The sequence below is a fragment of the Anopheles arabiensis genome, chromosome 3 (assembly GCF_016920715.1).
Source record: "Anopheles arabiensis isolate DONGOLA chromosome 3, AaraD3, whole genome shotgun sequence".
In the NCBI taxonomy this organism is placed as follows: domain Eukaryota; kingdom Metazoa; phylum Arthropoda; class Insecta; order Diptera; family Culicidae; genus Anopheles; species Anopheles arabiensis.
This window is the reverse complement of record NC_053518.1, coordinates 66,889,131-66,904,857: the sequence shown is the minus strand read 5'-3', so window position 1 is coordinate 66,904,857 and position 15,727 is coordinate 66,889,131. Positions and strand designations below refer to the sequence as shown.

Below are 15,727 nucleotides of genomic sequence, written 5' to 3'. Positions count from 1 at the left end.
ATCCCTTATTAGAGAACACAAAAGAACACGAGATGTTCCTCCGCTGGAGGATGTTCTCTCGTGGGTGCGCTCTCTCTCTCTTTCTCTCTCCCGCAACACACTCTCCTTCAGCTCTCTGGAAAGAGCGGAAAATGGATTTGATTATTGTCAAAAATTTTCCTCGTGACGTTTCCACAGTTTGGGGCTTTCCCTCGTGAGCCGTACCTGTGTCCTGTATGGTGGCCCCGTGGTTGTTGTTTTTAGTTGTGTGTGCACCGTGTATTTGTTTTGCCAACAACCCTTCCTGTAACAACTCGGGTTGCAGTACTCCATTTGGTGCATTCAGTGTCTGCCGATCGGGGTAAAGTTCCTGAAAAAACGGAAGCATTGCTATGTAAGGAGTGCTATTCGTGGTGTGACAAGCATATGGATGTGGGTAGAATAGGCCATGGATATTCTTTGGGGAGTTCACCATAGCCACCGATCAACCGTACACATCAACATCAGAGAAAAAGAAGAGAGCGAGCGAAAGAGAGAGAGAGAGAGAGAGAGAGAGAGAGAGAGAGAGAGAGAGAGAGAGAGAGAGAGAGAGCCAATTAGTACAAAGCAGTAAAGAAAGAGAGGGTACTAAAATCTTGAAATCAAATGTTCTTCCCCGACGGATGACGGTGTTTGGAAATTAGTGTTCGGAATAGCGTGAGACAAAAAAAAAACCGTGGGAACAAAAACCGCGGATGATGGAAATGTGACTGCGTGTATGCGTGAGTGTTTGTGTGTGTGTGTGTGTGTATGTTGGTGTTAAATGTGAACGGATCGAAGCAACCTTCGTGGGAGAGAGCGGATGTGCGAAATGAGATGTGTCAAATTAGTGGGTGAATAGTCCTCGCGGAAGCTGTTCCTTTTATCGGGACGGTGAATATCAAGAAGGTTACGGAATATCTTGCCAAAAGCCGTTTTATCACGTACATCTGTAGAGATGTAGGTTGTGCGTGAGCCTTTTTTTAACTTGGAATATATCTCAAACTCCCGTAAATGTTATCCTTTGTTTGGATCGGGAACAATAGCACAGCAACACCCAGTCGCGTCTTCTGGTTTTGTGGGTCGCATAAGGAAGGAATCTAAGTTGTGGATACACTGTGTGGCACTGTGATGGAGATACCTTGAAGGCAGAGTCAGGACGGTGGCCCTGTCGCCCTGTCGCCCATATAGCGAGTCGTCAACCAGCGGAGTGGTTAAAGAAAGTGCGGAAGTGTGAACGTATCCTCGCCGATGGTGTGATCCACCGAGTGGAAACTGTGGTTCGAGTGACATGAGTGAGTGATGTTGAATGGAAATTTTCACAAGCGATTAGTGGTCGGAAAAGCTTTCGTGTGAAAATTTTGAATAAGAATAGCAGCTCTCTGTTCCCCTTTCTGTGGCCCCAGCGAGTGGTGAAAGGATGTATCTTACCACACTGCAAGTCGCACTTTACACCTGCTGAAGTGAGGTTCCTCTTTACTACGCCCCACGCCTTCTACGATGGGCAACATCGTACAATAGCGGTGCTTCGTCCCTGTGGAAAATTCCTCCGTGTGTGTTCGTGTATCCTAGGAAACAATCCTCCGCGTGTCCATAGAACGATGGAGCGGGTTTGGCGTAAAGTCAATCAGGGCCTCACTTTACGATCCTCCTCATCGAAGGCGGCGGCAACGGCCGGTAGTGGCGCAAGCGGTGGACCAAATGCTGCGTCCCTCGTCACGGCAGGTCCGTCGGCCGGTCCTTCCGCCGGTGGGCCGACGCACCATTCGACCGACACGACCAGTTCGGCCGGTTTCGGCGAGTCACAGGTGGTGGCCGTGCAAAGGCGCCGGTCGGTGGTGGTGCCGCAGGCGAGCACGGCCTCGTCGGAAAAGCGGCGACGCCGGCGGCGCCGCAGTCGCCCCAGCAGGGAAGGGTAAGTAAAAGAGAAGGGGTTGGGAGGGGGGGGGTTTGCATTTTTCATGACGTACGCTTGGCCGAAGTTCGTACCGAGTAGGCGGTGAATCAACAGTCTTTTTTTCAAAGAATCATTTATATTTCTGACAGCAGGATGAATCATTGAGGGAGAGGATCGTAGAGTAATGAAGTTCCCAATTTGAAATTGCCAATCATTTCTATTTGAATTTATAAAAAGATGAAAACAGAATATTTTTTTCTAAAAACTACTAAATATAGCTATACATGTTGGTTTTATGTTAAGTCTAAGTCAAGACTAGATTTCAACAAAAAATAATCTATAACAAACAGAAGTTGATGATCTCTTATGTCATACATTAAGATTTAAGACTAAGAAAAACTTGATTAAACGTTTAAGGATGCTTCTAACCGACCTTCATTTAAGTTAAATTCAACTAAAAAAGACTTGGTACGACTAGAAGTTTAACATGAGACCTTTCCTTGGACCTGTCTATTATGCCTTATTTAGGCCCCTATACAAGTATTTCATCGATGTACGTTTGTAAAAATAAGAAGAAGATATTCATTCCATTTGATATTTACGAAGAGTACAGTAGCCTATACATTCAACAGCTCCTCTACAGAACATTGATCTCGATGCTTATGTTTTATTGCTATCAACATATGTTGATGCTTGTGGATGCTCATCTTAAGTACAGCAAATCATTGTTCATTAATATTTACAAATTCTTCAATTCATCTTAATGACTTATAATCTGGCAGAACATCGATACCATATCCATAATTCTGAGTTCTCTCGCAACATAGATTAATCTAAATATCCTGAAACATGAAACTTTTGTCTGTGTCTGAATTTTCTTCTTCTTTGGCACAACACAACCGTCGTCGGCCAATGCCTGCCGCCTCTGTACCACTAATGGGCTTGGCTTTTAGTGCCTACATACTACCATTGCAGGATAATGTGTTTGGGGACACGATCCATTCGGGGCTTGAACCCATTACGAGTAGGTTTTTAAGTCTTACTAGTGGACGATTGTACCACGAGATCGGCCCTGAAATTTTGGGGTCTCTAAACTATGATAAGCGAACCCAATGCGGCCTTGAGAGCCTTGAATGTGATTCGCAATAACTTTGTAAAGGTGAAAAATAAATATTTCGCTATTAAGTCAACATTTTAATATAACATTGACATTCATCCGGTTAAATCCAAAGATCATCCATTTGGAGACCCCTGTCCTAAACAGTGAACATCAAATTGTCATATTAGTGCCAACTCATACCAGATCTCTTGGAGTTTCTAAGGCCTGGGTTGGTTGTATGGCTCTTGATCTCGAAATGTCTCGTTTTAACGCTGTATTTTCTTGAAAATGGACTCAAATGGATTTCTATAAAAAATCTATTGATATGATATTTACCATGTATAGAGCATGTGTGAGCGTTCAATAGTATTTTTGGCATGGAAAAGGGTTCTTAGAGGCCTTGGTGTGACCAGAACATGCTATGATGATGCCACTTAACCCGAGGTTAGAGGAGTCTTTACTAAATTGATCAATGATTGACACCAATCATATTATGGTCTATGCCTTGCATGCTGGTGTGTTCTTCAAGGCTGACTGTCATTGTGTAGCATGGGAATGTCCAAGAATAAGGATGTATTTCTGTCCTCGTATTTCAACACAAGTTGTGCTCTCTAGAGACTTAGTTCAGTTTAAGTATATAGGTAAACTGAAGATGATGATTTCCGATCGTTGCTGATCATAAGATCTTAAGCATAGTATAGTTCCTTTTTGAATGTCATTATGTGGAATTTTGCTTCCAGAATGACTCAAAACTGCCATGTAATCTTTTACCTATGAACCTCATTTTAATGTAGCAAACAATGGTGCAATAAAAATAACAAATCAAAATCATTCCATTCCAACAATCGTCTCTCCATTTACAGCGCTTCGCAAAGTGGCCACGGGTCGGGAGGCCACCACAAAGGACATTCATCGGGCGGCCGGCGGAGCAACAGCCAATCGGTCACCATCGCGCAACAGTCCAACGAACAATCGCTCAGACAACGAGCCGTGGCACGGTTGAAGATGTTCAACTTCAACCTCAACTGGGACCTGCACATGACGCAGTGCAAACCGTGCGGGTAAGAGATTTCGCTTTTCGCGTGATGTTTGTCTGTCCCGAAAAAAAACCCGAATAGTATCTTCCCGACCAACCACAACAGGCGGGAAAGGATTTTTGCGGTTCCTAGTCCCTTTCCCGGATGGGTGTCTGTTTCTAGCGCTTTGCTGCTAGCCACGGGGCTGCAATTTCCTTAATAGGTTGACCTACTTTTTTCCATCCCGACGCCTTTCGTGTTTCCTCCGAGTAAGCTTTTGTGTGTGTATTTTTTCTATTTTCTTATGCACTCGTTTTTCGCTGCTTCTGCCCGTTCTTGGTGCTCGCGTTCTTCAGGCCTAAGAGCAGCGGCAACATTATCACTCGCAGGCTGTGCCGCAATCGGCGCGGCGAGGACAACGAACTCTACCGCTCGAACAGCTTCAAGTTCGAGCGGTTCGAACGCAAGGACCCGATGGAAGCGGGCGCCAGGACAATGCTGCGGAAACAGGTATGTATGTTGTTGTTGTTGTTGTTCAAAGTGCAGTCTGCTTTATTTATTGTTGCATGGGCGCATAGGTTTTCGAATTTCACCTCTCTAAGGACACCCCGCCGTCCGTAGAGTTGGAACGAAAGTACTTTGCAAATAGTTGGAATTTGTTTGGATAGGCTGTTGGTGGGAAAATTACAAATTACTTCATGCTAGTACATGTCAGGAGGTCATTTCTAAAAATATTTTTTAAATAACTTCATCGCACCATTGTTTAATTTAACAATCAATTTGTCTGCAACACTTGTTTTATTGATAATTCAAAGTTATATTCAGCTCTTGTTATATATTAACTCTATTAATTAACTATTAATTAATATAAGTATTTTTGTCAAATTCCGTTACAAGATTTACCATACAGCGATGGCAGTTTATCGAACTACAGAATGATGATTAAATGTTTATTTAATTAATCAGGTTTTGTTGAAATTTTCTAAACTCTAATTCACATACAAGTTAATTCAGAATAACAGATACCGTCTGTTCCCGAGTTACACGGTTCTCGACTTACGGGGATTCGGAGATACGCGGTTTTCTAAATTTGACAGATTAAATGTCAAATCAATACAATTTGCTTCAAGATCGGTATATCTTGCATTTTTGCTAACAAATTGAAACCGCTTAAAAGCCAGAAATATTAGAATTTTCTGCACGAATCATAACAAATAAATGATAAAGTGTGTAAAAGTACTACATTAAATAAAAAACTCGGAGTAATCAATACAATTTTAGTCAAAAAATGTGAAATTCGACTTACGCGGATATTCGAGTTACGCGGATTCGTTGGGAACGCAGAAACCGCGTAACTCGGGATCAGACTGTATTTGAATAGTTAGAGGGAAGTATCCCAGGTAAAATAAACTGTCAGAATGGTGTTTCATGGTGTTGGACAGTTAAATGGTGTTTTTACAACATCAGCAAATATTTTAGCCCTACAGACTGATACTTATAACAATTATTGAAGAACTTTCGCGGAAGTTGTCTTCGATCTTACTACTCCAATGTACTGATTTATTTTTAAGTAGCAGTACGAATAACAGCAACTTCCAGCAACTCAATCTGGCTACGAAGTGAAAGAATCAGACAAAAGGCTTTCTCGGATATCAGGTTAAATTAAGACAACTCTTTTAATGCTGAAAAATAATAGAATATTTAAGAAACATACTATTAAAGACAAAATTTAAATTTCGTGTAGCCCTTCCAGTGCTCTGCGAACGTGCTCCGATAGCGTACAAGTATTGCGAATTGCATACAACCAGGGGAAGCGCATAGCGCCATCTACATGTCAAAATATAAGCTGCAGATATTTCCCGTATTGGCGGTTTGATTCAAAAATGTGGCACATTTTAATTTGCACGTAGCGTTTGTTTGCTTCGGAATGGGGCCGAAAAGTATAAAACGTTAAACAAATACCACATATACAAATTATTGAATTTCTTCATCAACGATATACATAAAAATGCTTATCGCTGAATTCTTTTTTATAGTGTTTTGTGTATGTAAAAGATAAATTCATATTTTTAGTTTTTGAATCCAATAGTTCTTCAAACTAGTGTTTTGTCTACAGTTTTAGATAAATTAATCTCCAATGCATAAGCATAAGTTTTCATTATCCATAAAAAATGGATTTGCTTTGATTGACTGGTAGGAAACTGGGAAGAAATGAGATAATCTGTGTATTGGAGAGAACAAACCTTTCTATGATACTGGTAAAACAATTGATTGATTTACTTCAATATTTTTATGGAATGTATGATAAATGTGCAGCAATATTTTACATCAATCCAATACAATTCGTTTAAAAATAATTAATGTCTCAGCTTGGAAACAACCAGGTAATAAGATATTACCTTCCTGCTTACTAGGTCAAAGTTTGCACCACATCGCGCTTTATTTCGTTACACAGATGTTGTCAGGAGGGATAAAAACGCTGTGTAAAGGACGGATGATCAAATTAGACAAGACTGAATGCATCACTTGTCCGTGCTCGCTATTGTGTTTACAATTCCCTGAGGACTCCGTCTCTCGCGCTTAGCATCTAGCTTTTAGGCCTGTGCAAAATTCCCTCAACGAAAGCTCAATCTTGAGGCTGGCATGGGGTGACCATATTTTAATATGGCAAAGTGGTGCGCTGTCTTGGACCATTTTTTCATTCGTTTGTTGATAAATGGCAACACCGTAGTCTCCCGACACGACGCCGTACACTCTCGGCATGACTTGTGGGAAAGCATCGCCCGCTTTTGCCACTTGCACCGATGCTCGATGTTATTTATATCATTTCGGCAGTAGTTGTTCCTGGCAAACACTTTACGGGACGAGGTGATAGGATGTGTACACACCGGGGCACGCGGTAGAAAAGCTTTTCATTTACGAGAATAAACTTCGACACACATAGACACAATCGCTTATCGTTGGAGTACAATATTTTTTCCTCCTTGCGTTTTTCCTTGGTTGCGCTTGGGCGTCACAAGAGAAGAAAGGTGAAACAAGAAGGTAAAAGGCAACTACCACTATTTCGCACCGAACATTCTTTTCGTGCACCTAGCTTCTTTTCCCTCACCTTTGGTGTTTGCCGTTGAAACATTGCAGGAAACTCATTTTCCTTCTTCTTTGAAAGCGTAGTAGCGCGGAAAAACGAACGGAAAAGTTATTTGGCCTCAGCAACCGTTCAGTTTCTCTCTCTCTCTCTCTATCTCTGGTTTGTATTTGTCTTTTGGCGAATCGAGCCGTACATTCAAAGGAAGCGTAATTTTTGGTGTTTCCAAGATGTGGGAGTGAAAAAAAGGGAAATCCTCCAACATTATTCCCTAGTTAGGAGAAGGAGAAGCACAAGCAAAACACAAACACCAGAGAGGAAAAAAACTGTTCGTAAATGTGCAAAACGAAACAAAAGAATATTAGTCGATGCATTATTAATGTCTCTCCATGGCGTTTTCGCGCCCACATCACGAAAATAGTGATTGCGTCGGCAAACCGACGCTACTATTCTTCCGCTGGTTTCTGGTGTTCAGATATCGGGTTTGATCTCGTGCCGTTTGCTGTCGTAGTGATGTCCCTTTGGCGAGTTTCCGGCTTTTCACATCCTGGCTGTGAAAGTGGGACTGCGAACTTGGCTGGCTGGTTGGCGCGTGGTGGTTTTGCTCGAGTATCTCTCGAGTATTTACATTATTTATAGAACAATAAGCTTCAGACAACTTGAGAAGAATAAAGTGTAGAGAGGGGAGAGAGAGAGAGAGAGGGGCTAGAACGATATTTTTGCACGAGTTCGCTCGTGCTGCAGTTGGTGAAAAGAACGCTGAAAGTGTGTTTGCTGAAGTATATAGTGTCCTGTTTTCTGCGTTTGCCCGTTACTGGTGCAAAGAAAAATGCATCGAAAGAGGAAAGCTTTTCAATCGGTCGAAAGGTCACACCCAACAGGCTCTGGGTGTCGTTGGAAGCAATGGAGTGTTTTGTGTAGTGCGATTGTTTCTTTCACTGGCGAGTGTGCACTGTAGTGATTTTACTGAGCTCTTGAAAACCTGTGTCTTCATCGTTTCGTTAAGTGTAATAGACAAAAAAGGATTCATTTAAAGTGTTACGTGAACGTTTTATGAAGTTTATTGGACTTCGCAACCATCATTGTATGGACGTATACAATAATGTCTTGGTGGGAATTAGTTGTGAAACAAAATCTTTCTGTTGGAGAAGTAGTAGAAACTCCCAAACAAAATAAAAATATTAAAAGATGCTATATTTGTATGGGGAAATTGCGCTACAATACAATTGCATTAAATACAAATCACGTTGAACATAATTTTGAGAATGGTTGTAAATGTACCATCAGACATGAGGAATTGTTTGAGGAATTCTACACTATGGCTGTAGATGAGGAAGCCTGCTGTACAAGAGTTGGTTAGTTATAATTAGTTATAATTTAAAAAAGCCATACTGAAGCTATTCAGCAATCCATTTCAAAATCTTACGTGTCAAGCCTCAAGGTAGTCAGACATATGGACGTTGCAAAGTGCTGTGCACTGTATCTCGTGGAATTCTCTTCTTCTTCTTTGGCTCAACAACCGATGTCGGTCAAGGCCTGCCTGTACCCACTTGTGGGCTTGGCTTTCAGTGACTAATAGATTTCCCCCCCATAGCAGGATAGTCAGTCCTACGTATGGCGGCGCGGTCTATTTGGGGATTGCACCCATGACGGGCATGTTGTTAAGTCGTGCGAGTTGACGACTGTACTACGAGACCGGCTCGTGGAATATACAGTGAAATATCTCTAAGATGAAGTATCTTCAAGATGAATTGTTTCTTTATGATGAACATTTTGACTCGGCATATTCCATACATTTTACGTCTCTTCAAGATGAATCTCTCCCTAAGGCGAATACTCTTCAAGCTGCATATGCGATTTGGCAGCTGAAATTATCTCAGATGAGTTTTTGGGCTGTCATTCACAAAACTTGTTCGAAGGATACCATGCTTTTCCCGTGGATTTTTAGATACTTCATGGCAACATCTATATTACTTTTCCTAGACATGAATATCTCTCTAAGCTGACGGTCCCTTGAAGATTCGCCCTAGAGAGATTTAACTATATACTAACTGTATACTATTTATTAATAAATTGAAATTTTCGATTCCATTCAATTCAAATCAACATAGGGAAAGGAAATTCTGTATTTTGGATCGTGCGATAACTGAATGTTTATTAGGAAGGAGTATAGAAATAGCTCCAAACTATTTCACTGCAACACTAAAAGATAATGCAGGCGGTCCCCGAGATACACGGTTAATGGGAACCGAAAACAGCCGCAAAATACCGCGAGTCTCGAATGTCCGCGTAAGTCAAATCTCGTGATTTCCAGCCAAAATATCACTTATCTTCGTGTAATTTTGCAAGTAGGGGGTGATCTTAGCCGCCAAATTAATTATTTGATATGATTCTGACTGAACTAAACAGTTTTAAACCTTTTGAAATAGTTTTTAACATTCGATCAATAGGGAAATTATTAGCCATTTGACAATGGAAGTGTCAAATCAGTACAATTTGCTCAAAGAACTGTCAAATTTAGACAACCGCGTATCTCCGAATCCGTGTATAAGAGGTACCGTGCATCTCGGGGACCACCTGTATTCTAAAACGAGCTCCAAGATATATTAAAGATTATTTCCGCTTCCTATACTATCCATGAGTCTATTGACATCAGATGCAATGAGATGTGGTTAAACGTTTCTAACAGATCTTATCATCTCATCTAGAGTGAGAAGATCACATTTTAAAAAAGGGAATTTACAAGAGAATCTCACTTTGCAACCTTACCTTGAACATGCGTTTGCTTGCTGCCTAGAATATCTGAAAACTATGCAGAAGCTGTCATAAACACACAAGTCTGGAAAAAGCAGAGATGTTGTAAATAATCAGGTACAATCTCTTCATTGATAAAATCAGCCTCTCATCTAGGTCCGGTCCAAGTTCTAGCTAATGCGGACCTTGTGAAAGTCGGTTAGTCTGTCCATGGGATCATTGAGCCTACCCAAAAGCCTTCGGAAAATAGTTGTCCATATTTTATTACCGAATCGAACATAAACTAACAACTATCTCTTTTCGGTACGATTGCCTGTTTGTTATTTTAGCTCCCTGTATGTCAAAAATGAAATATTCATCCATCACGTTCCGTACACAGTTTATCTGTTCAATTTCCAACGGCCACAATTCATTTAAAAAATAAACTGTCAGCCAATGATTAAATTGGTCTGCCGTTTTTTTCTCTGTCTCTCTCTCTCTCTGTTTCTGTATATTCTGCTGCTAATTGTTCAGGTAGATCTGTTTTAGCGGAAACCATGTCGCACGACTGACATGTCGGAAAATATTACAACTGCATCCAGTTTTTAATTTCATTTGATGCTTATACACAGGCAAAACAAAAAGAAACAGGAAAACCTTTAGCTCTAAACTGTTATGGAACAAAGCGGCTGCTCTGTCCTGAAAAAAAAAACAGCTTCTCCCGGGTTGGTCACGGAAGTTAAAAAGTGAAAAACCTCACGTTGCACGGGTAATAGCACCGGACGACCATTTAATATTCAAAACCAAACAACCGTCCCGAAACCTGGGGGGTTCTTCCCTTCTTTGTGGCCGGAGTCTGGGTGGGATGGGTGGTCGATAGGGTGCTGGCCGGGTCCCGTTTAACCGGCGGATAGGTTCGACAGCATCAAAACATCAAATATTCGCCTGCATAATAATTTTATTTATTTTATTTATGCTCTCAATACACAACTGGCCTTCCCTCGACCGACCAACTCAACCAGTTGGGTGTGCGTGTGGTGTGTGGTTGCCCTCCGGGGTGTTAGCTGGTGGGTGCCTTTTCCTCTTTTACTTTTTGGGTGTCGTTTCTTTGCAACGATTGCTGGGATGGGCTTTTCCAGGGGGGGGGGGGGGGGAGCACTGGATGTGCGAGGGATGAAATATGGAAATGTTTCATGTGTCACTTCCATTCAACCTCATACTGATGCTTAGTGGTCTGAGGACTCGGCTGAGGGTAGAGACAGCACTCTGGGCCAAAAGATGCATGCGACAACAAGGACGCCATTTGCCGATTTGCCTTTCCGGTGTCTTCCTCTCCACTTCCTTTTGGACACATCGACATCGTACAGAAATTATGTGTTGGAAAATGCTCCAACATGTGCAGAAGCGCCATGTGTTTTGTGGTTTTTTCCTTTCTTTTCTTGGGGAGAATGGGATCATCATCGAGTGGGGAGTTAGGCAAAACCCGATTGTCGCAACACACACACACAGACTGGTCGAAGATGAAGTGTGAAGCAGTGCAACCGCTGGTAGGATAAGGATTCCTAGAGAAGTATTTAGAATTTCAAAGGGATGGGTCTTTTTGTTGGGGTTTTTGGCCATTAGAGAAGAGATGGCCAGATAAATAAGAGCATCATTTGAGTATCTGATTGGTAATGGGATGCTTAGAAAAATGTTTTAAGCTTTGTAGGTCCTCTATGTCATTCAGTCAGGAACTGGGAAACCTTCTCTTGTGTTGAAAGTTTTAAAGTCACCGAGTATACAAACATACCCTCAGGGACACGAGAATGTTTTTCATCCTGCAACCAATGTGTTTTTCTCGCTCTTCAAACTGCAAACGATGCAGTAAGACACGCCGTCAGACTCGCATTTGGAATGCGAGTGGTGCAACAGATACGTATTTGTACGCGAAAACGTTATCCTCCTCCCATCCCGTGGTGAGATGAACCGACGCTTTGGGACTACCGCAGCAGTCGTCGCGTGCTGTGCTGCTGTGGATTGGTTGGCTTGAGCTCTGCAGTAAATAAACTTCTGCGCCGTGCAAAATCCCTGGTCGAACAACAGGCCGTCCAGGCTCTTCGAGTGTTGTTGGTACCCGTACGATGGATGATGCTGCCGTGTTAAACCACATACACACACCACACCGGGAGACACGATGGGCAACAATTTATCCATCCCATGTCGCGGGAATTGGATTGCACCGAAGCCGCCGGCTCACGACTGGTAGCAGAGAGTAGCTTGCCGCGCTTTGGTGAAGTTATTTCTGGCGGGCAACGTATGATCTACCCGTTGACAGTTTGCTGCAGTTTCGGCGGTTAGAACAGGGGAAGAAATGGAAGCAAAAAGAACAAGAAAAACAATCGAGAAACAGGATTTTTATAAAGCTTTACCGTCGCTCGTTTGGTCGCTCACAGTACGTGGCCACTCTCGCACGGTACGCGTCTAAACTGTATGAAAGCGTGAGGCGAACAGGGCAAGCACGATGTGCAACCGCCGTTGCTCTGCGTACGTGCGTGTCTGGGAATTTATGCTCGGCGAATCGTTTACGTATTGTGATTAGGATTCTTTCTTTTTTCTGTTGCACCAAAAGGACCACGATATTCATTCCGTCTGAACTAGAAAGACGTTTTATTGCCTTTTTTGTGGGTTTTGCTGTACGTACTGTTGTCAGTACTGGAGGAATAAAATATTAATCACTGTTAGTCTAAAACGTTCGTCATCAGAAGCAATGTAAAAGATTTTCTATTGTTAATTTTATTGATTAAATTAATTTAATGCGTTAGCTGGGTCATCTGCATTGTATTTTATGGAAAAGTTCGCACATGTAATGAATCGCAACCTATTTCAACATTATTTGTGTTACTACTCTAAACCACAGGCTGTTTTAAACAGTGATAATTGCCTTCTTAAGACAATATCTTTGAGTATATATTTGATTTGAATAGTGTTATTAGTTCAGAAAGTTCCCGAAATACACGGCACCTCTTATACACGGTTTCGGAAATACGCGGTTGTCTAAATTTGACAGAGCAATTTGTACTGATTTGACTCATCAATTGTAAAATGCCAAATAATTTCCCTTTAGATCGAATGTTAAAAAAATTCAAAAGGTTTAAAACTGTTTTATTGAGTCAGAATCATATCAAATAAATAGTTAAGTGGCTAAACCACCCCCAACTTGTAACATTATACGAACATTAGTGATATTTTGGCTGGAAATCCCGAGATTCGACATACGCGGAAATTCGAGATACGCGGTATTTTATGGCCGTTTTCGGTCCGCATTAATCGTGTATCTCGGGGACCCACCTGTATTTACAAGGTTTTTCAGGGGTTTTCATAGTTGTGGGACAATTTTTTGACTTTTTTTAGGAAATGAACTTTATATCATAGGAATTGGACTTTATAGCATCCTTTTTACAGGGTTCCGAATCATATAAGGGAATAGTTCAATCACTTAGGGGAATGTTGCAAATCGGAAGGGGAATGTTGCATGCAAGCTGTGGAAGTTTGCTATCTTATAGGGGAGTGTTGCAATCGACTAGGGGAGATTTGCAAGCGTACTGTGAATGCAATAGGAATGTCTGTCAAAAATAGGAATATTCAAGGAACTTGTTCAAAACGCGTGCCATACAGTCCAAATCCCAACATATAAGTCTACTTCTTATAAGAAAGAGTCAGTCATGGAAAGCGTCCCGCAACTACGAGAATCTTGTATTTCCCCCTCTTTAAAACAATTAATATCTATTTTGGGTGCATTTCGTTGTTCATCAGCAAATGCGTAACATGAACGAAAGCCTTTGTTGAGGAGAGAAAAAGGATATGAAAGATAAAATTAGTCCTGGAGATGCCGGGTATCGATCCCGGTACCTCTCACATGCTAAGCGAGCGCTCTACCATCTGAGCTACACCCCCGTGGTTGCAGACGTGAAGTCTATTTAGCATGTTATTCGTTGCTTCGTGTGTGAAAGTGAAAGTGTGAAATGATCCGTACAGTGATGTGAAGTGTTAAAACGACTGCTACAGCTGAGTAAAATGAAACATCATTTAAAAAAACTGAAAACATTTCAATCTCAACTAAATAAGTGCAACATGGTTCTCGTTATAGAGTTTCAGCGCGAATAAACCTATAAAAGAACATTATTTTGCAGCATGATCAATCAATCAAATCGATAATGAATCAATAACAGTTCGTTGCAAGTAACGTTCATTATTAGCGCTCGTGCTCTCGTGCAAATTGTGCCTTCAATCGCAATCGCAATCGTCAGCTTCTACGCCGACGGCGTTTCCTGAATTGTAGCGCTTCCTCATTCAAGGTGATAAAGTTGGCAGCCGAACGCATCAACGTGAAAATGTGAAGCAAAGAGACGAAAACATAAAACGTGGTAAAAAAATGAGCAAGAACTGGAATTGTGAACACTCCCTTCTCCCGTTCCGGTTTGTTATTGGCTCTGACGATTGGCTCTGGTATTTCGGTGGGTCCTAATCAGCAACGTGTTGGGCGCGGCAAAGACGGACGGTTGGTGCAATAGGATTAAGACTCCGATTTTTATTGAAAATTTACATTTTTATGAGATTTTTTGACGCTGCCGTTTTTTCCGTTTGTTGCGGCTGGCTTTTTCCCTTCCAGGTTACTGCAGTCATACTTGGTTTGTGTGATTGTACTTGGATTGTCCCAGTAAATAGGTTCTCTGGTTGGGTTTCTTGGGAGTTTTCTCTTGATGACGAGCTTGGCAGAGTGAATGTTAATTTTCTCGCTGTTTGCCATAGATCGCGGGTTTTCTATATTTACTTAGGGCGGTTTGTCTCTTTTAATTTGACCGTAGAAATGGTCACCAAACGAAGAAAAAAGCAAGCGATCCGAATCAATTTGACAAGACGGGCAAATTTGACATGCTTCAAAGTAAAATAAAAAGAAAGTAAGCGAAAGGATCGCTTTCGGAATATCGGCACAAGGGGTTTGATTGAAATTAAGCGAACTTTTATCCGTCGAACCGGTTGATTGGAAAATAGGGTTGACAATTTGGAATGGGAAGTTCAATCCTTGGTCTGGACGATTTATTGGTTCAGCAAACAGTGCGATTATGGCAAGAGAGAGGCAGGGCATGTAGTAGTATTGGCGTATTGTTTCGAAGTTTTAGCATGGGTTCAGTTATAATTAAATACAATAGCTTATGTAAAGGCAACCCATCAAATCTGTATAGAGTAATGTCTAAGGTTGACCCCAAAATTTCCAAAAATAGATTGAAACTCTATTGTTTTTTAATACCAGATTGAAATTTCTACTGTTTGAATTCGATAAGTAATCGTATTAATCTAATATTTGCTTAAAAATCGAATCAATTTTTACATCAAATAATGAATTTCCAAACCAACTACGACTCATACCACAGCTAAATTAAACTGAAAGTGTACGAACGTTTCCCTACCTTCTGCTGATGCCTCGCTATTACACAAACACTCTCGACTGGATTTATTCATTACTGCTCCCGCGAACCAGGGGCCGAGTGAGTTATACGATTTCATTCCGTTTAATTAACGCTCCACGGGTGGCATACGAATGCCACCCAACGGGGGATGTCAATGGCCGAACGGTCGCGAAACACATGTGACACAGACACACACCGTGGTGGAGCTCCATTATTCTTGACACGAACCGTTTCGCTGTCCGGAGGTGCTGGTGGAAAATCTGCACCTGTTTTTCCACCTCACGGACGTGTTTTTTCGGGCGCGGATGATGCCGCGCTTAGTCTGGTATGCGCTCCCCCCGCCAATCGTCTATGTTGCCGATCTTATCGGGAGCAGGATCGGTCCCGTTGATACGGAAATTTAGATGTTTGTTTGTTATAGAAAAATACTCTAAGCTGAATAAGCTGGCAAAG

At 41.7% G+C, this 15,727-nt stretch overlaps 1 protein-coding gene and 1 non-coding gene across 2 annotated transcripts in view; one reads left to right on the top strand and one right to left on the bottom strand.

Moving 5' to 3' along the window:
- Window positions 1–323: 323 nt before the first annotated feature.
- LOC120904508 overlaps window positions 324–15,727 on the top strand; it is a 112,572-nt gene continuing 97,168 nt past the window's right edge. The window contains exons 1-3 of the mRNA XM_040314534.1: window positions 324–1,912; window positions 3,857–4,054; window positions 4,366–4,519. Coding sequence (XP_040170468.1) covers window positions 1,599–1,912; window positions 3,857–4,054; window positions 4,366–4,519 — 666 coding nt within the window. The 5' untranslated portion in view covers window positions 324–1,598. The remainder of the gene's footprint in view (window positions 1,913–3,856; window positions 4,055–4,365; window positions 4,520–15,727) is intronic.
- Window positions 13,688–13,760, bottom strand: Trnaa-agc. Its single transcript has one exon. It is a non-coding gene; the product is annotated as a tRNA-Ala (tRNA).